The sequence below is a fragment of the Urocampus carinirostris genome, chromosome 2 (assembly GCF_059441175.1).
Source record: "Urocampus carinirostris isolate Australia breed hairy pipefish chromosome 2, RoL_Ucar_1.0, whole genome shotgun sequence".
Classification (NCBI taxonomy): domain Eukaryota; kingdom Metazoa; phylum Chordata; class Actinopteri; order Syngnathiformes; family Syngnathidae; genus Urocampus; species Urocampus carinirostris.
In genome coordinates this window covers 1,386,420-1,404,813 of record NC_142350.1, presented here as the reverse complement: position 1 = coordinate 1,404,813, position 18,394 = coordinate 1,386,420, and the positions used below count along the sequence as shown (strand labels likewise).

At 45.8% G+C, this 18,394-nt stretch overlaps 3 protein-coding genes across 4 annotated transcripts in view; all 3 read left to right on the top strand.

The window, feature by feature from the left end:
• The window catches only part of thsd7aa (thrombospondin, type I, domain containing 7Aa), a 34,326-nt gene extending 21,958 nt beyond the window's left edge, over nt 1-12,368 (top strand). Inside the window, 24 exon segments of the mRNA XM_088328178.1 lie at nt 1,162-1,317; nt 1,395-1,598; nt 1,726-1,920; nt 2,528-2,756; nt 2,916-3,055; nt 3,201-3,333; nt 3,453-3,556; nt 3,782-3,976; nt 4,089-4,355; nt 4,549-4,823; nt 4,895-5,028; nt 5,120-5,273; nt 5,406-5,547; nt 5,647-5,762; nt 5,825-5,942; nt 6,210-6,355; nt 6,576-6,747; nt 6,831-7,004; nt 7,157-7,252; nt 7,314-7,396; nt 7,499-7,712; nt 7,817-7,904; nt 8,139-8,403; nt 11,219-12,368. Of these exon segments, the coding sequence (XP_088184304.1) occupies nt 1,162-1,317; nt 1,395-1,598; nt 1,726-1,920; nt 2,528-2,756; nt 2,916-3,055; nt 3,201-3,333; nt 3,453-3,556; nt 3,782-3,976; nt 4,089-4,355; nt 4,549-4,823; nt 4,895-5,028; nt 5,120-5,273; nt 5,406-5,547; nt 5,647-5,762; nt 5,825-5,942; nt 6,210-6,355; nt 6,576-6,747; nt 6,831-7,004; nt 7,157-7,252; nt 7,314-7,396; nt 7,499-7,712; nt 7,817-7,904; nt 8,139-8,334 (3,731 nt within the window). The 3' untranslated portion in view covers nt 8,335-8,403; nt 11,219-12,368.
• Nucleotides 12,369-12,504: 136 nt separating this feature from the next.
• agr2 (anterior gradient 2) lies at nt 12,505-14,274 on the top strand. The gene is made up of 7 exons (XM_088328248.1): nt 12,505-13,364; nt 13,422-13,485; nt 13,549-13,601; nt 13,671-13,747; nt 13,840-13,903; nt 13,983-14,066; nt 14,143-14,274. Exons 1-7 carry the CDS (start codon nt 13,217-13,219, stop codon nt 14,190-14,192), a joined length of 540 nt encoding a protein of 179 aa, XP_088184374.1. The 5' UTR covers nt 12,505-13,216; the 3' UTR covers nt 14,193-14,274.
• LOC148370583 (ankyrin repeat and MYND domain-containing protein 2-like) lies at nt 14,218-18,173 on the top strand. 2 transcript variants are annotated; one of them, XM_088328246.1, is made up of 11 exons: nt 14,218-14,567; nt 14,703-14,767; nt 14,840-14,888; nt 15,369-15,507; nt 15,976-16,074; nt 16,136-16,296; nt 16,603-16,817; nt 16,882-16,990; nt 17,054-17,182; nt 17,403-17,526; nt 17,582-18,173. In XM_088328246.1, the coding sequence occupies exons 2-11, from the start codon at nt 14,763-14,765 to the stop codon at nt 17,728-17,730; spliced, it is 1,179 nt and encodes a 392-aa protein (XP_088184372.1). In that variant the 5' UTR covers nt 14,218-14,567; nt 14,703-14,762; the 3' UTR covers nt 17,731-18,173. The 2 variants fall into 2 exon arrangements, with proteins under 2 accessions (XP_088184372.1, XP_088184371.1); XM_088328245.1 differs by lacking the exon at nt 14,840-14,888.
• Nucleotides 18,174-18,394: the final 221 nt, after the last annotated feature.

The following is an 18,394-nucleotide window of genomic DNA, read 5'->3' as shown; positions in this document are numbered from 1 at the left end:
CACGGATGAATATTAAATTAACCCCAGTTTTTACAGCACAGACACTTGACAATGACATAGTATTTGCAGAAAATGTTTCATAATTTTTTTATAAATTGTTAAATTTTAAAAAGTGACATTGGATAATTTCTCACGGCACACCTGACGATCTCTCACACCAGCACACTAGTGTGTCGTGCACAGTGGTTAAAGGTCACTGTTCTTAATGTATTATTAGCCAAAAACAATACTTTCTGGAGTGGTCGCTTTTAAAAAATCAAACTGGTCTAAATGTGTATCACTCACTTTCTTTAGGGATGAATGAGCACTGAATGAATATGTAACAAATATGACAGACTTGCTTTAAGATTTATACTGGAAGTCGTGTGCTGGACTACATTCCGACAAGGCTTGGCTAACAAGGCTGGCCTGTTAAATTAAAGGAAAAGGCTACTGCTTGGTCTTCTCCTTCCTTTTGCTTTGTAGTCCTTGGAGCATGCTGACCACTCGGACCACTCGTTCACATGGCAGTCTTTGGTCAGGACGCACTATGCGATAGAATGACACAAAGTGGTCAAAATTACCTACAGTACCTTTTTGAAGTCATTTTTAAAGTTACGATTAAGAGTCAAAGAATACCTTTGGTCTCACTTGTGGTAAACAAATTTGGTCCTACTCCAATGGTACCTTTGTAAACACCAGATTGAATGGGCTTCTTGCACACAGCAATTGAAGACACGGCAATGGAAGGTGAAAGTTTATTTTATCCAAGAAGACTCAATTTGCATTATAATGAGTCCAAGTGCTGTCATACCACAGCTGGAATCATTCATCATCATGGGCGATCTTGAGGATGGTAGCCCGCCTCTGTTCGGGGCCTCTCAGAAACCGGCTGACATTACAATTTCCACAAATTGGCAAGGTCACGGCTTTTGTTTGTGACTTTAGAATGTATTAGAAAGGCTTTGTGGGAGCTGGTGTGGCCTTCTCTGGATGGAAACCAAACATTCTGGCAAGTCATGAAGGACAGTCTCTTCTTCCGTAGGTTAGAACTAAATTTTATTGAACAAAATTGAGGCCTTGTTCTGCCTGCAGAAAAGATGGCTAACTGCCACCCTCACAGTGACCTGTGGCAATGTCACAATATATATATTTTTTATTCGAATCTGCTTCACCATGTAGTGCTGCGGCCAGTTGCCGGTGATCTATGCACCGACGTACCCCCCGAAACCACAAGACTATGCCACATCACCTGTCCGGTAGAGTGTCAGGTGTCCTCCTGGAGTCCCTGGGGGCCATGCACTTATGAAAAGTGTCAGGATCAGACTGCAAAGAAAGGTATGTTCTTGGGCAAAAAGTCCCCGAAATAAAACTACAGAATACGCATGGCTGTTTTTTTTATGTGTTTGCAACAGGATTTAAGATGAGGAAGCGCAATATTTTCAACAATCCAACGGGTGGGACAGGAAATTGCCCACACCTGGTGGAAGCCATACCATGCGACGAGCCCAGATGCTATGACTGGCTGGTGGTACATCTGGAAGACTGCGTCCCTGATCACGACAGGGAATGTGGACCAGGAACGAGAAACCCTCAAGTTCAGTGCGTCAACACAAAAGGTTTGTGGGAGTTTCTTTGGCCTGGTCCCTCCTTTTATGTTTCTACATCTCTTCTGAGGTGGAATTTTGTGGCACTTAGTTGTGACCAACTTCCCCTGCAAACTTAACCGGATCCTCCTGTCGGCAGGCGAACGCATGGAGACGCAACTGTGCCGTGACGCCATCCTGCCCATGCCAGTGCTTTGTGATGTGCCTTGCCCAAAGAACTGTGCCCTCAGTCCTTGGACCCAGTGGTCCTTCTGTTCCCACACGTGCTCCGGAAAAAATACAGAAGGCATGCAGACAAGAACTCGCTCCGTTTTGGCCTTCAGTGCCAGGGAAGGTAAGATAATTAAATAAATGAAAAACCTTTTGAAACGCCATATTCACCTACATACTTGCCTACTTGTTAAAATCAAGTTGTCAATTAAGGACAATGGCAGGTGGAATACAAATACATACCATGTGGGTTTGTTCAATCTTTTCAGGGGAATTCAACAGCAGTTAACATTCCAAAACGACACCAACAGAAATTTGTCTTCTTTTGTCTCCCATGCTACCTATGACAGTCCTATGAAAGGAGCGATTTTCACCCACAGATGGTTCACGCCTAGCTTGGCACGCTTACTGAATTGAATGTTTTTTTTGTATGGGGGATGATACTAACCAATAGCTCGTCTAGCACTTGTGGAACGAGGCAAACAGCACATTGTGCTGTGTCTCGCCGTTTCAAGGAAGGGTTTTGTTAGGCTGCCATTCAAAGTCTAGATGCAAACACTATCTGACTTCAATTCCTTTTTGAAGAGGTCAACTACTAAATCCCATCTCGAGTTAGACGATCAATAGTTCAGTATGACAACATTCTTAGCAGTCTGGAAGTAATGAAAGGGCAACCGTTTGTTTGGGTTATAAAGCTACATAGCAATGTCACGGCTGCTTTTCTCTCCTAGGGGCAATGCAGTGTCCCAATGCCAGCGCTCTGTTGGAAACCAGGAGCTGCAACCAGCACCCATGCACTGTTTACCACTGGCAGACCAGCCCCTGGGGACCCTGCACCGAGGACTCATCCGTCCCACCCAGCAATGCCTCCGCAAATCACAAGTCCTCTTGCTCAGTGGGGATGCAGACACGGAAAGTCATCTGTGTACGGGTCAATGTGGGTCAGGTGCCACCCAAAAAGTAAGGGGGCCTCACGTCTCTATTCTAATAAAATACTGAGTTCAATTTTAAAACAAACAAACACATTGTTATTCAGTCAAAGGTTGGCTGCAATCCAGCAAATACATGTCAAACTCCAGTGGGATTGATGAGTGAGAAGGATGACGTTTGTATTTTTAGGTGTCCAGAGAGTCTACGGCCAGACACTGTACAGCCCTGCCTGCTGCCCTGCAAAAGAGACTGCCGGCTGACCCTATACAGTGACTGGATCTCTTATCCAGAGAATTCCTCTTTTACCCGAGGGACTAAGTCAAGCAAATGTGAGAAACTGACTTTTGGTTTGCCATTCTCCAGATACTAAAAGTGAATATTGTGGCAGAGGAAACCTTGTGTTTACAGATGTTGCAATCTACTGCAGGATTCTAAGAATGACAACACATAGTCTTGCCTTTTGCTCACCTGCAGGTGGAAAGATCAAAAAGAAGCAATACAGGAAGCGCATTGTCATCCAGTCGGCCGCCAACGGGGGGCAAGAGTGTCCGCAAGTGCTAAGTCAGCAAAGAGAAAGCGACACACCGGCCTCCTGTCCCGGATTCAGGTAAATTGTCTTTTAGCTCCAGGCTTAAACAGTGCACAGGTTGACTGGGATCAGTCAAGGTTGTGCAGGCTTGCATATAAAAAGGATAATTTGTTTTTGCCATCGTCCTATTTCTTTAGATGGAAAACCCACAAGTGGAAAAGATGCCAATTGGTTCCGTGGTCAGTTCGTCTGGACAGCCCAGCAGCTCAAGAAAACTGTGGATCGGGTTTGCAGGTTCGAGGTGGGACGCGCCAAGAAACTTACTTTGGCAATGTCGTACTCATTATACTTTGCAGTTCATTCATTTCTTTAATTCGTTTTTCAAACAAATTTACAAAAATATTTTTGGTGCAATATTTCCATGCATGCAATAATGATAAAGTGTAAGATTTTTGTTCTACAGTCTTGTGTAACAACATGAGCAACAGTTCTCAAAAGACACGATCTGTCTCTCTGGTCCCGATAGCCATTTCGTGTCGGAAGCAGGACGGCGGGCTGGCAGATGCAGACGCTTGTCTGAAGTTCTTTGGGTCCATGCCACCTCTCAGCCAGCCCTGCCACCTGCCTTGCCAGAACGACTGCCAAATGAGCAGCTGGTCCAAGTTCTCGCCTTGCGCGGTCGACTGCGTGGGTGTCAGGGTTCGCAAACGGATGCTTGTCGGTAAGTCAAGGGTGGACTAAGAACAATTGATAAAAGCACGGATCTGATCAACTATTACGGAAAACACGGGGTCCCCTTCTTCTGTGCAACGATTTGTGGCTTATTTGTGCAGGCAAGAGCAGAAAGCGTGAGCAGTGCAAAAACCAGCAAGCGTACCCTTTGAGTGAGACTCGGTACTGTCCGTGCAATAAATACAATGCCCAGCCTGTGGGGAACTGGTCCGACTGCATACTGCCCAAGGGCGGACGTTTGGAAGGCCAGATGGCCTCAAAAATCCAGGCCGACGTCAAGGAGTGCGGCCAAGGCTATCGATACCAGGCCATGGTTTGCTACGACCAAGAGAACCGCATTGTCCCGACCTCACGCTGCAACAGCCACGGTAGGTTCAGGATCCAAAACGCTAGACAACAAGAAATGCTTTCTGCAAACCGCTGCATGTTGATATGGAGTCAAAATAAACCCCAAAGCAGAGAAAAGATATTCAAACTAGTCCTGACCGGGGAAAAAATGGCTAGACTTTTTGTTGACGTTTACTTATTAATTTCACATGTTAGACGTTATGCTATTGCTAGGCTACATCGAGGAAGCTTGCATTATCCCCTGCCCGTCGGATTGCAAACTCAGCGAGTGGTCCAACTGGTCTCGCTGCAGTAAGTCCTGCGGAAGCGGCGTTAAGGTTCGATCCAAGTGGTTGCGGGAAAAACCCTATAACGGTGGAAGGCCTTGCCCTAAACTGGATCATGTCAACCAGGTGATGGATTCTTTTTTCCCCTCTCTTCATTGTCAGACAACGATAACTACATTTTTTTCATCTCCTTTTGTGTTTGTGTTTCAATAACAGGCACAGGTAAGTGTTTCTTCACCAGGTGTGACTTTATATGTAAAAATGTCCCCGATCACGCCAACTGCCTTCACCAGGTCTACGAAGTGGTGCCGTGCCTGAGTGACTGCAGCCAGTACGTTTGGGTAGCAGAACCATGGAGCACCTGGAAAATCAGCAATGTGGACATAAATCACAACTGCGGCGAAAGCGTCCAGACAAGAAAAGTCAGGTACAACTGATGCAAATACTAAGGGGAAAGAATGCGGGCAATGGTGAAAAGATCAACAGCCTGACCTAAAATGTTTGGAATGCCATCTCAGGTGCATGCTGAACACTATGGACGGCCCTGCAGAGCAAGTGGACGACTATCTGTGCGACCCGGAAGAGATGCCCCCGGGAGCTCGTGACCATAGGCTTCCCTGTCCGGAGGACTGCGTCCTCTCAGACTGGGGATCCTGGAGTGCCTGTCCACTGGTGAGATAAATGCACTCTGATCCCTGGTAATGCTTCACGCAATCCATGGCGCCGAAAGCAAACATTATGTGAAGCAAACGCTTGGGGTAGTCATTAATTGCCTTTTTGATAATGTATTTCCTTACTATTCAGCCGTGCAGTGGCAACAGCACACGGGAGAGACGGGCTTACCCGATACGGCAGCCTGGAGAGCAGAAGGCGTGTCCTCCTACCACTCAAGAAGAGCTTTGCAAACTCAATAGCAACTGTTACCACCATTCCTACAACATCACCGGTGAGTCTTAAATCCTCCTGTGAGGAATCAATCCTTACTGAGCCGTGTTGATGATGATGATGTCGCTCCTAACCTCATGAACCTTTCCCGGCTGTGCAGATTGGAGCACCTGCCAACTGAGCGACAGAGCCGTCTGTGGTAATGGCATCAAGACCCGGATGCTGGATTGCGTGAGGAGCGACGGCAAATCTGTGGACCCAAAGTTCTGTAAAGAGGTGGGATTGTGTTCCATACACCAGTCAAGAAGTCTGTGAACATTTTGACCTGTGTCTTTCAGCTGGACCTAGAGAGGAAGTGGCAAATGAATGCTTCCTGTGTGTTGGAGTGTCCGCTAAATTGTCACCTTTCTGAGTGGTCGGCGTGGTCTGAATGTACGCATACCTGCGGAGTTCAAGGTTTGTGTGCTTCAGCTCTGAGTACTTTACCATTTTCTTTTACCATAATCTTGTAGGGCATTTATGAAAATCAACATTAATTGCATTTTGTGTTCTTCAGTGTTTACTGGGAAGGTTATGGTGCTGACAGAGAAATATTTGAATCGGAAGTCATACAATAATCAGCGGAAAGGCCACCAATGAAAAAAAGCCCTTGAATGGATCATGCCATAGACTTAAATTCAGATCCAAGTTGAACCTTTTTTGAGAGTGCTGTCCTGTTTCCAGGTAAGCTTTGGAGGAGCCGGATGGTAATCCAGGCCCCACAGGGTGATGGCATGCCATGCCCAGTAGAAATACAGCAGTGGAAGCCGTGCCTGGTCAAGCCTTGCTACTATTGGAGATATGGCGCCTGGTCCCAGTGCAAGTCTGAGGTGAGCCTGGCCTGTTGATGTCTTCACTAACTACCACCTATTCAATGACTATCAATCTCAAGATGTGTGTGGTCCTGAGTCTTCTATGTCTTGAGCTAGGCAAGCAAGAAAGGCAGATTCCATTTGGGTTGTTTATTGCGTCTCCATTCAATATAAACCTTAACTATGTCATGGAGCTCCTTTGGACTTCCTTAGGGAAAAAGGTTTTCTCTGCTCCCAGGGTGCCAGATGTGGCGAAGGGCTTCGCTTCAGGAACATTTCCTGCTTTGTGTCGGACGGATCCGATTTCATTGGGAGCATGGTGGACGATGAGCTTTGCGGGGAGCAGGAACCAGTGCTCGACCCAGAAACAGATGTCGGACTGTACCAGGAATGCACTGTACCTTGTCCAGGTAAGATGAAGCCACTGCAAGCTCAGCTTAAAGGTGGAACCTTTATTCCGGTTTGATATTGAACATTTTAAATGTTGTTTAAGGGGAATGCTACCTGACAGACTGGACAGTTTGGAGCGTATGCCAGATGAGCTGCGTCGGTGGAGACGTTCTGAGTTTTGGTTCAGTGCAAGTTCGTTCTCGAGCGGTGGTGGCTCAAGACCCTGAAAATCTCCTACAGTGTCCAGAACAGGAGCTGGAGGTCCGGCCATGTACAGGTCCGAAATGAAACATTTCTCCCCAATCCTTATTTGGAAGGGATAAAGTCCAGTTTTGGTATTTTCAACTTTGCAAGTTTTTTTAGTTAATGAAATTGCTAGCGCACAATTGTCCAAACATGTTAAAGTAGAAAAATCCCATCTACCCTCAGGCGGGCAATGTTACGACTACGCTTGGAAAGTGGGCCCGTGGAGAGGTTCATCACGTTACGTCTGGTGCATGCGCTCGGACGGGCTTAACGTTACAGGTGACCGACCCACCAACCGCTACTCAAATTGTTCAACTCTGACCAGTTGGTAACGTTGCAGGAGGTTGCACGGCAACAACCAAGCCAAAGGCTGACCGATCGTGCCAACCGCCCTGCACTAAGCCTCGTTCTTTGTGCACAGAGGTACTAACAGGAGTCAATTGATTTTTTATAGTCTGAGGTTTTTTAGTACTTAAAACGTATGTTTAGGCAAAGCCGTCATGTGTCCCAATGTGTTTGTGCCAGTCGGGTGTCTGCGGCTGCGAGGATGGCTACACCGAAGTGATGACTTCTGACGGCTTGCTGGACCAGTGCCGGGTTATCCCGGTGCTGGAAATCCCATCGGCCAGCGACAACAAGGCGGACGTCAAAACCATTAGGGCCCTTAATCCCACCCGGGCAGGGCTCAGTCCGCCTGGCAGAGTGGGACGCGCCTGGTTCCTGCAGCCGTTTGGTCCAGGTATGGAAGGGGCTCTCCATCTTTATTCATAAATCAGCATCAGAGATCTCAGGTGCTTTTTGGTACTTCTTCGCTAAATCCTAAAGCAAGATGCTTGATTGCAGATGGAAAGCTGAAAACTTGGGTGTACGGAGTGGCAGCCGGAGTGATTGTCCTTCTGGTCTTCATCACATCCATGACGTACTTAGCATGGTAATGTAGCTGCGCCAGGCAGCCTTCATTATTTTCATTCATCTACGGTGATTCCATGGAGATCACAGTACCTGGTAGGAAGGCCCAGTGTCCCCGAAAATGATAGAAATGAAATCTTGTGTCCATTGGATCTCCATGATATCACTGCCCATTTTTCGTTTCCTTGATCATTTCTTCTTTCATTGTGTGTTTTTTTTCTTTTCTCAACCTTCACCCTCCTAAATATTCTGTTAGTCGTCGTAGTAATTGCCTTTACCCAGAGCCAAAATCCAAGTCCGCTGCAGATGGGGTATACTGGATGGAGCCAAAGCGCTATGCCGTGCCTTACTTCTGCCCTGCCTGCCAAGAGTTCCAGCAGCACCAACTCTGCCAACCTCCCAAATCTTCGCCTGCAAGCCCGGCAGCTCGCCTTGAAACCTTAATCACATGATGTGTGGCTGCCTTTTCTTGGTGCCTTGTCGCACATCTCAAAATATTACCTTTGCCTCCCGTCCTGGAGGTGAGCTTCCAGGGTCTAGTAAAGGGGTGGCCAACCATTCAGCGACTAAGCCAATTTGTTGTCTGCGTTACTAAAGAGCCACATCATACACATGGGTACACATAAACATAATCTTCCAATCATTTAGGCACGCATACACAGATCTCTACTCTTTTAAACCTAATGAAAATAACTACACCAGCATGACAATTTTCAACATTTAACATTGTGCGCACTGTTCTACACACGTAAACTCCCAGTTGAAGCATAACATCTTTCTCTTACTATGCTGCTTAGTGAGACTTCTGGCAATCTTTATCTTGAACAATCCTCAAATCTGGCTTGTATTCTGTTACTGCTACTCTAAGCAATTCTTTTAAATGAGTGTCAGTCAAAAGAGATCGATACTTTGATTTCACTTGTTTCAGAATGGAAAACACAGACTCACAGATGTACGTTGACCCTAAACATGGACAGTATCTTAAGGGCAGCTCGTTTGATGTTGGGGTATTTTTCAATGGCACACTTTTCCAGAACTCAACTGTACCTTCTCTCAAACAGCTTTCAGTTGATCCTCCTCACAAAGGTCGATCATCTCCAACTCAGCCGCAGCCTCATCTGTTCCAAGTGAGGCTTTCAAACAGTCTGTCTTCGCATTGAATGGGTCGTAATCTGTGGTCTGTTCTGTTGTAGATCACAGAACCGGGTCACAAAGCTTTCTCTCAAGTTTTCAATCAGTGTTGCATATCTGTCTCTTTTATTTTTTAGGGAGGCGCTGGTGACTTGCTCACTGGCTTTTTGCAGAGTTTAAAAAGGGTTAAATCTCTCTTTTTAATATTCCCCTCAAATGGCTTTAGTTTATTAACAAATGCAAACACACTTTGCATCAGGTCTGGCAGCATTTTTAACTTACCCTGCAGGATCAGGTTTAGTCTGTTCAGGTGGTATATTATGTCAATTAAAAATGCCAGATTCATAATCCACTTGAGGTCTGAGAACTCGGGATAGTCCTAGTCCTTCTCTTCCATGAACAGTTTCACTGCATCCAAAAGAAGCAAGAGAGTACCTTGCTTTTTGACAGCCACCTCACAGTGCAGTGCAGCGGCAGGTCACCTGGAAGCCCTTCTTGGTCTAGCTCAGCGAAGAGATTCCTGAATTGCCTGTGGTTAGGTGCATGTGTGCGGATGTAGTTGACGATTTCCATAACAGGTTTCATGACATTGTCAAAATTGAGTGATTTAGACACGAGTTGTTCCCTGTGTTTGATGCAGTGGAAATCCCAAAAGTCTGGAAATGTTTGATCAGCTTTGTACAGCCCCACAAGCCCCTTCACAGATCCTATCATGGCTGGCGCTCCATCCGTAGCTATTGCAGTTAGTTTTGGTGTGGGCAGATTTTCTTTTGCAAACGCAGCCGTCATTGCTTCTTTCACATCTATGCCATGGGTTCCATCTTTTAATGGCACAATATCAAGGATTTCTTCTTTGATCACACATTGATTTGACACAGATTGTTATTACTGCCAACTTAGGCTTGTCTTGTATGTCACAGCTTTCATCCAATGCCACACTAAAATACATGTTTGAAGGGCAGTGTGCAACTGTGATTCAACAGTTAATATCCGATTATCAATATCCGATATTCTTTGTTCCATACTGTGGCGAGACACTTGAACATCTGATATGCTCTGTTTTAGTTTATTGTTTCCAGGAGCCAAGATTTCAAAGGCGTCAATGAGGCATTTTTTATTAATTCCCTTTTGTTGTGTCGCTTTTTAGCCCGTGCTATGTTCCAAGCTAACTTACGGCGCAAGCGTTACGGTCTCCGACTATTTAGGGAACAAGTAGCAGCTGGGGCTGAACGAGTGAGGGCAATTGACAATTTCCTGTTCTGTGTTAGCGTGGAGTGAGCTGAAGCGATGTTAAACATTTTAAGCTTTGAAATGTGAAAATGCTGTGTGACATAAAAGGCAGATCGGCTTGCCATTACGTTCAATAAAAAAATATTAACTCTCCCACTCTGGCAAAAAACGTCCAGTGTTCTTTTTCATATTATTGTATGGCTGTGTTTTTTTTCCCTTCCATTTCAAGAGATAACTTGACGTAAATTGTCTACAACATGCTGGTTTAAGATCAGGTAATTGTGCAATTTTGTAATTGTAATCCTGTGCAGTCCTTCGAGACATTTTTGTGATTAAGGGCTATGTAAATAAATGTGACTTGACAACACATTGTGTCACAGCAAAGACTCTCTCGTCACTCATTTGACGCCACGCGAACAGGCTTTCATTGTCTGTATGCCATCTGGCTGTAGGGAAGGCAAATGACAGCGCCGGCTAAACATTTTTGTGGCATTTCATGTTAAAGCTCCTAAAAATATGCATGAAACTAGTTTAAGAGCTGCATGCAGCTCGCAAGCCGCGGGTTGGCCATGCCTGGTCTAGTGTGAAAGCCAGCAACTGCGCTGCGGAAGATATGTAGCTCAATCCGTTGAATGCGGTCCCTGAACCTGGCGACCTGCAGGGACCACCCCATTTGTGTCTTTGTTATGAACCCGTCAATTGTTCCATAAAATGTTGGGTGTCGGCACTGAATGGACAACCATTTGAAGGTGTATAAGAAAATGGTATCTTGAATTTTTGTCAAAAAGAGTCCAGTGAGTTTATTTGACCAAGAAACTTATTTACTGAGAGACAAATAATAAATATGAGGTCCTATGATGTAAAGATCACCATTAGCAAGTCCCAAAGTCATACGCTTCACCGGTTTTCCAATGAAGATCATGATGTGGAAACTCCCTCATGGCTAACATTTGCTTTGTGTTTGCCTTTCTGCAGCAAAAAGCCAAAGAAAGTTCAGCGGCGCCCAACCAACCGACTAAGGCCTCTGACGCTGGCCTATGATGGAGACGCTGACATGTAGCGACGGCTAACAGGTGTCGCTGTATCCGACCACCTCCCCTTGCCTTTAAAGAACCCCAACATCTGTTTTGGATTCTGCAAAAGCCTTTGTTGACCTTCCCAAGTTTGCCTTTGTCTGCCGTTGAGCTTAAAGCCTAAACGTAGACTTTGACCAAGATCACTTGGACTGAATCCAGACAGGCTAAGAAGAGGAGTAGGGACCTCTTCAGAGGCCCCCAGCCATTGGCTCCTCCACTTTTGTTTGTGCGCTACATTAGCGCAGCTAGTGGGACAGTCAGAAACTGGCGCTAGACCAGCTCTGGTTTTGGATCTGCCAGGTCTCGGGACTGCCCACGTAGGCTCCCTGGGGTTCTCCTCCCTGACATGTACAGAACCTCCGGGCAAATGTCAACCAGGGACACTTTGGGGTTTTTGATTTTCTGAATCTGGCTGCATGCTTAGCAGACAAATTTGAGAATTAAAACTTGTGTAATAGAATGATCAGGTCTCTTCATTGCCGAAAAAATCTTGCCTGCGTCTGAAAACCAAACCAATCAAGATGTTGATTATATTTCTTGTAACTTGTATTTCTTGTAACAATCAAACATTTCGGTTTTGGTCCAACAGTCTTCCGAATCTCATTTGGTTTTCCGCTTTCTTCTGTACTTAGACCTGGGACTGTTTTTCAAATATTTTAGGCCTCAGACCCGTGTTTTTTTTTCAAAGGGGTTTGAGGTCTTTATTGGGACATTGTGGAAGTTTCTGGCTTCCGCAGAACACAACCCAGTGAACCCACTTGCAAGATTTTCTTGTTTGAGGCTCAGAGATTCAGTCGCTCAGGTAGCGCCTTGGCGCTTTTGTCTCAAGTCCCACCTCCCCAATATGAGCACAAACTTGCTCCTCAAATATAAGATGTAAATATGTGTAAATACTTTCTGATTTGTTCATCTTTCTTTTTGTACTTAAAAATTAAAAAAACGTAAGTGAATGTGGGTATGCTCTTAATAACGTGCAGCTGAACTTGTCCTTTTGCTACTCTTTGTAAGACTTTCTTTCTTTGCTGACAATAAACAAAAATTAACTTGAAGAGAGTTGTTTCCTTCAATTGCTGCCAAGACTTCAACAGCTAATGGCCGACAATTCACCAAAATCAACAGGCTCGGTTCAAGTTGTGTTCTTTGCTTTTATTGACTTACAAATACAAGATCCTGCCTGTCTTAAAAGGCAATATATCTCCGGCAAGTGCTCCCAGCTATGGAGATTAGCCACACTCATCCGGCCTTTTGTGGCACCACCCAGCTTGCCTTTTATTTGCCCAAGGAGATACATTGGTGATTTTTCATCCTAACATGAATCGCCACAAGCTTCATTACATGACGCCAAACTCTAGGTCCATTCCCGGACCTGCAGTCGGATCTTTGTTCAGAGGGGCGCCCTCCCCTGTACCCAACCCACCTCTTCAAATATTGATCTTGTTCCTATGCCAACACATCAAGGATGAATGGATGAATGAATGAATGATGTCTGCAGAGGCTAAAGACAACTTTAGCACAATGTGACATTTTGGTAACAATATCTCTTTGAGGATCATCAAATAAAGATTTCTCTGTTTGTCAAAAAAGAGCTTATTATTTGGTTCAAAATAAAACTTTCATGTTGTTTAGTAAAAACGCTCAAGGGAACGGTGATCACTCTTGGAGTGAGCGGCACTTTTCCCTTCTAACATCAGACAAACAAACGTTGACATCCGGGACGTGAAAGGTAAGTTGGTAGGAGGTGGAGTCAAGGACTTCGATATAAAGCGGCGGCAGGTGAGAGGCAACTACGGAATATACTGCAACCACTGTTTGGCACCACTCTTACTTTTGGCCCTGCCCACAGGTAAGAACCATGCAAGAACCACCACACCTATGCTAATTTTGAGGATGAGAAGATATGAGATTATTTTCTGAAGCATTCCGGAAGCTGAGAAAGATGACGAAGGCCAGCTGGTCTCTTCTCCTGGCACTGGTGGCGGCGCCGCTGGCATTGGCCAAATACACCCCAAAGACGGGCAAACGGAGCCCTCAGACTCTCTCCAGAGGTGGGTAAGAAGATGCAGCCAGAAGGTGCCCGGTGCCTGATGCTGCCTTGCTCACAGGTTGGGGTGATCAGCTTATCTGGGCTCAGACCTACGAAGAGGGGCTCTACTGGGCACGTTCCAGGTAAGAAAACTGTCACGGGTGTCATATAACTTGGCATCTTGCTCCTTCGGTTCCCTCCTTCAGGAACAAGCCCTTGATGGTCCTCTTCCACCTTGAAGACTGCCCGCACAGTCTGGGTGAGTCTTGGCCCCGACCAATCAATCAGCAACCAGACAATGGCTGATGGCCTTTCGCTCCTCGGGCAGCGCTCAAGAAAGTGTTTGCCGAGAACAACGAGCTCCAGAAAATCCTGGATGAGGACTTTGTAATCCTCAACCTGGTGGTAGGTAGCTTGTCCCCTGAACAGGCTTCTCAATGAAATTGGACATCCGACAACAAAGTCCAGAGCTTTTTTTTGTTTTTGTTTTTGCACAGTATGAGACCACAGACAAACATCTTTCCCCTGACGGCCAGTACGTCCCAAGGATAATTTTTGTTGGTGAGACCTCCACCTTATGTCTTTTGCAAGAGCCCTCACTGTTTTGGTGGACAAGAACCATGTTGAATTTGTGTTGTAGACCCGTCTATGACGGTCCGGGCAGATGTGACGGGCCGCTACGCCAACCGCATGTACGCCTACGAGCCTGACGATGTCAAACTCTGTAAGACACAACGTTGAACTCAATCTTCGCTTTGGATCAAGAAGGTTCAAAGTTACTTGATTTGACTTTCTTTTAGTGATAACGAACCTGAGGAAGGCCAAGAAACTCCTCAAGTCGGAGCTGTGAAGGGCCTGTGATCACCTGTGGAAAGGCGGCGTGCTTCTATTGTTTTTGACCTGTTGTCCTTCAAATAAATGTTACGATTCCATTGTGGCTTTTTTGACACTCTTTCATGGAAGAACATCAAAACTAAACGTAGCAAACCAAGGTTGAGATGCTTGTGAAGGTTTGCCTTGAGTTGACCAATAAAAAAAGAGGCTGGTATGACCCCTCCCCTCCAAATTCTCCCTCCCTTTCCTCAGATATCGCTCAGCTGTCGCATTTCAAGCAGTTTTTTTCCAATAGCGTTTGCCAGACCTTCGCCTGACTGCAGGATGGCCGACCCCGACAAGGGCCAACTTACAGAATCCGAGAGGAAACTTCTGCAAGCCATTGAAGAGGGTGAGGTTTATTATTACCCCTTTTCCAGAAAAAAAAGCTACTGATGGACATAAAAACTATACAGACAGTTTCTAAAATTGCTTAACCAGCAGATGGTTCAACTTGTAAAATAAACTTAATAGTTTTGGTCTTCAGGTGACGTTGAAGAAGCTGCTCAAATCCTGGCAAGAGAAGATGTAAGAGTCAACTGTTTAGATGAGGTACAAACAATGTTGATAAATTGTCATGCGTCTCCACAAACAAAAGTAAACAAGACGTTCTGCATCTGACAGGGAACATGCAAACACTCATTTGAGCTGCTTACGAACTTCTAAACCAGAGGTAGGCAACCCGTAAGTGCCACATTTCCTGCATGTTTTGGGGGTTTCTCTGGTTCAATTCATGTGATTTTTTTTCACAAGATTCGTTAATAAGCTCATGCCAACCTGATAATTTGTATTACCTGAGTTGAAGAAGACAAACCTTCAAAAACATGCAAGACATGCGGCCCACATCTGTTCTAAACACACCAGAAAAAATGACAACAACAGATAATGTCAGGAACGCTGTTTGCTCGCTAAAATCATCAATAATTCTTTTTGGAAGAGAAAAAAATCTGAAGTGAAAGTAGACCAAAGCTTTAGAAAGTGGTTAAAATGCCAAACCAACTTGGCGCTCTATTACCTGCCCTGAGTGTGCACGACCAGATGGCAATGAACGCTGAGAGGGGCATCAGGTCCACACAATACCTCCTGTCGGCCACAGGTGACAAACTCTGCCGTCTGTTGCTTAGCACTCATGCTAGCATTTCCGTTCGGGTAGTGTGGGATGACGCCGCTGATGCATGCTGCCTACAAGGGGAATGCAGACATGTGCTGCCTGCTGCTGCAGCGAGGCGCCGACGTCAACTGCAACCAGCACCAGCACGGATACACCGCCCTCATGTTCGCTGGATTGTCAGGTGCAAAAGCCATACCGAACCCAAACCAAACATCTAAGTGTGTTTTCTTTGCTGATACCAGAGGTGGGCAACCCCATCCTCAAGGGCTGCATGTCTTGTGGGTTTTTGGTGGTTTCACTACACTAACTCAGTTGGGTCGCACGAAGGGACAAATAGTCAGCTCGTTAGCAAGCTGGCCAAAGCTTCTTAACAATCTTGGTGATGAGGATCACCTGTATTGGAGCAGAGAAAATTCCAAAAACATACAGGACATGAGGCATTTGAGGACCAGGTTGGCCCTTTATGACCTATACCGATTTTCCAACCATTTTCAACAGAATGTACGATAATACCCAATCCTCCTTTTCTACATCTCAAATATCAGATCGTCTTTCCATTTGCTGGTGCTAACATTGCTAATGCACCCTGCATAACTACTGCTTGTACTGATTCGGAAGACTACTTACAGTAGCTGTCATAATAATGCAGGCAAGACGGCCATCACATCCATGATGCTTGATGCCGGCGCCGAGACGGATCTGGTCAATTCAGTGGGTCGCACGGCGGCCCAAATGGCCGCCTTTGTGGGTGAGTGAGTGGTAGCCAGTGGGCATCTCGGACCTGTCCAACGTGGACTTTCTGTGGGCAGGCCAGCACGACTGTGTGAGTGTCATCAACAACTTCTTCTCCCGGGCTCGACTGGAGTACTTCACCAGACCCCAAGGCCTGGAGACGGAACCAAAGCTGCCCCCCAACCTGGCAGATCCTCTGCACAAGATCATAATGACCACCAACCTTAACCCCGTCAAGGTTAGGCCTGCCCCAATCGTTTTTGAAGTGGTTTATCAGGGTGAGCCTCTTCAGAACCTTTTGATTCTGTGGTGCTTCTGTGAGGGTGAATAGCATCAAGGAAGCCACCATTTTATGAACTACCCTGAATGCAGTGCTCACTAGTCTTCTCAGAACTTTGAAGAACTCCATTGTCTAGGGCAGGGGTGGGCATCCCGATCCTCAAGGGCCGCATGTCTTGAATGTTTTTGGAGGTTTCTCTGTAGGGGGGCAGCCACAGTGTGGAGCTTGCAAAATGTCCTCGTGTGTTTCCGTGTGATCCCACAGATTGTCATGCTGGTAAGGGAGAACCCGGCTCTGGTGGACATTGGTGCCCTGGAGAAGTGCTACCAGGTGATGGACCTGCTGTGCGAGCAGTGTGTTAAGCAGAGAGACATGAACGAGGTCCTGGCCATGAAGATGCATTACATCAGTTGCGTCCTCCAAAAGTGCGTCACTTTCCTGCAGAAGCGAGACCACACGTTGGACGCCCTGGTCAAGAGGTGATGACACAAGTCCACAAGAGTCTATTTGAGGGCTAAACTTGGATATTCGTTGTTCTTCAAGCCTCCTAAAGGGAAGAGACAGTGACGGCTTCCCTCAGTACCAGGAGAAGTTCATCCGAGACTGCATCCGGAAGTTTCCCTACTGCGAAAGCACCTTGCTGCAGCAGCTGGTGAGCCAAAGGAGCCTCTTGATGGGGTTTAAGTCCCGCTGACCTGGTCTGCTTCCTTCGCAGGGCAACGACCCGACGGCTTTCTCGGTTCTGACTCAGGCACTGACAGGCCAGATGGCCTTTGTGGATGCTGACTACTGCGCCACTTGTGGTGAGCGGGGAGCCGACAAGCGCTGCTGCCTCTGCAAATCCGTAAGTTGTGCCACAGTCTCGACCGGAGGGGGTAAGCAAAACCAAGCACTATCTTCTAATGTGGGGTCTCTGTGGACAAGGAATTAGTGCAGGGAGTAAAATTTAGGGAGCGGGTTGGCACTTATGTCAACTGAGAATGAACCTAAAGGGTCCTTTCACCACACTTAATGGCTAGGCAAACTAACCAAACTGCTGCCAGTTTCACGTTTTTGTTTTCAAGGTGACTTACTGCAGTTTGACGTGCCAAAAATTGCACTGGTTCACCCATAAGAATATGTGCCAGGCCATGCAGGAGCAGAACGCCGACTCAGAACCAGACATCCCCCGCATGAAAGAGCTAAAAGGTACATCTTTGCAAATTCAAAATTGACGCAAAACCTTATTTGGATTGTGGTATAGACGACGAGAGCAACCTGGTGGCGGAGACGGCCAACTTCCTCCAGGAGTTGTGCCTGCGGGCAGGAGAAACGGCGGCGGCCGTTGCCGGTTGCCCCGCCGACCTGCTGGGCGTTTCAAAAACGCCAGAACCATCAGGTTCACAGCAATGAATGCCAAAAAGTCTTCACATGGTTTTTGGCTACTGCACTTCAAAACCCGGCAAACCACCCAAAGAGTCTGCCAATTTCAGGTTAATGTTCTAAATTCCAAGATGGCGGACTGTGCTTTTTGTTCTGAGGAAGAATAGCTTCCATCTTTTTTCAAAGGTACAGTATGTACTATTTGACCACTCGATGTCGCTGCATTGTGTCCTATAAATGAAAATGATTGCTAAAAACTGGTGCTGTCAATCAATGAAACTATTTAATTGCGATTAATCTCATGAATATCACAGTTAACTCGTGATTAATTGTACATTAATCTCATATTCTTATCTATTTTAAATGCCCCTTTAAAGATCATTTTAATACTCTTATAAACATGGAAAAGTGGATAGGATGGCTTAATACTTCTTGTGATTAAGGGCTATACAAATAAAGATGACTTGACATGACTTTGTGCAATTTTCCTTAATTGAAAACACTGTTTGGGGTAAATTTCAGTCATCTGCATCTGAAGGAACATATTACACAATTTAACACTGTCAATCAGCACAAAAAAAATACTTGGTTGCAAAAAAAAAACCCTTCAACAAACCTCTCTAAGGCATCAAAAACAGGATGATACAAAATAAAGTTACTAGGTGCACATCTTGTAAACTACAACTCAACTATA

Bases quoted from the DNA above. Each gene is read 5' to 3' on its own strand.
- agr2 (XM_088328248.1), top strand. From the start codon at position 13,217: ATGAGATTATTTTCTGAAGCATTCCGGAAGCTGAGAAAGATGACGAAG. The intron at 13,904-13,982 runs GTGAGACCTCCA...TTTGTGTTGTAG, and splicing joins CCCAAGGATAATTTTTGTTG to ACCCGTCTATGACGGTCCGG. The intron at 14,067-14,142 runs GTAAGACACAAC...ACTTTCTTTTAG, and splicing joins GCCTGACGATGTCAAACTCT to TGATAACGAACCTGAGGAAG.
- LOC148370583 (XM_088328245.1), top strand. From the start codon at position 14,390: ATGACCCCTCCCCTCCAAATTCTCCCTCCCTTTCCTCAGATATCGCTC. The intron at 16,297-16,602 runs GTTAGGCCTGCC...GTGATCCCACAG, and splicing joins CCAACCTTAACCCCGTCAAG to ATTGTCATGCTGGTAAGGGA. The intron at 17,527-17,581 runs GTACATCTTTGC...ATTGTGGTATAG, and splicing joins CCGCATGAAAGAGCTAAAAG to ACGACGAGAGCAACCTGGTG.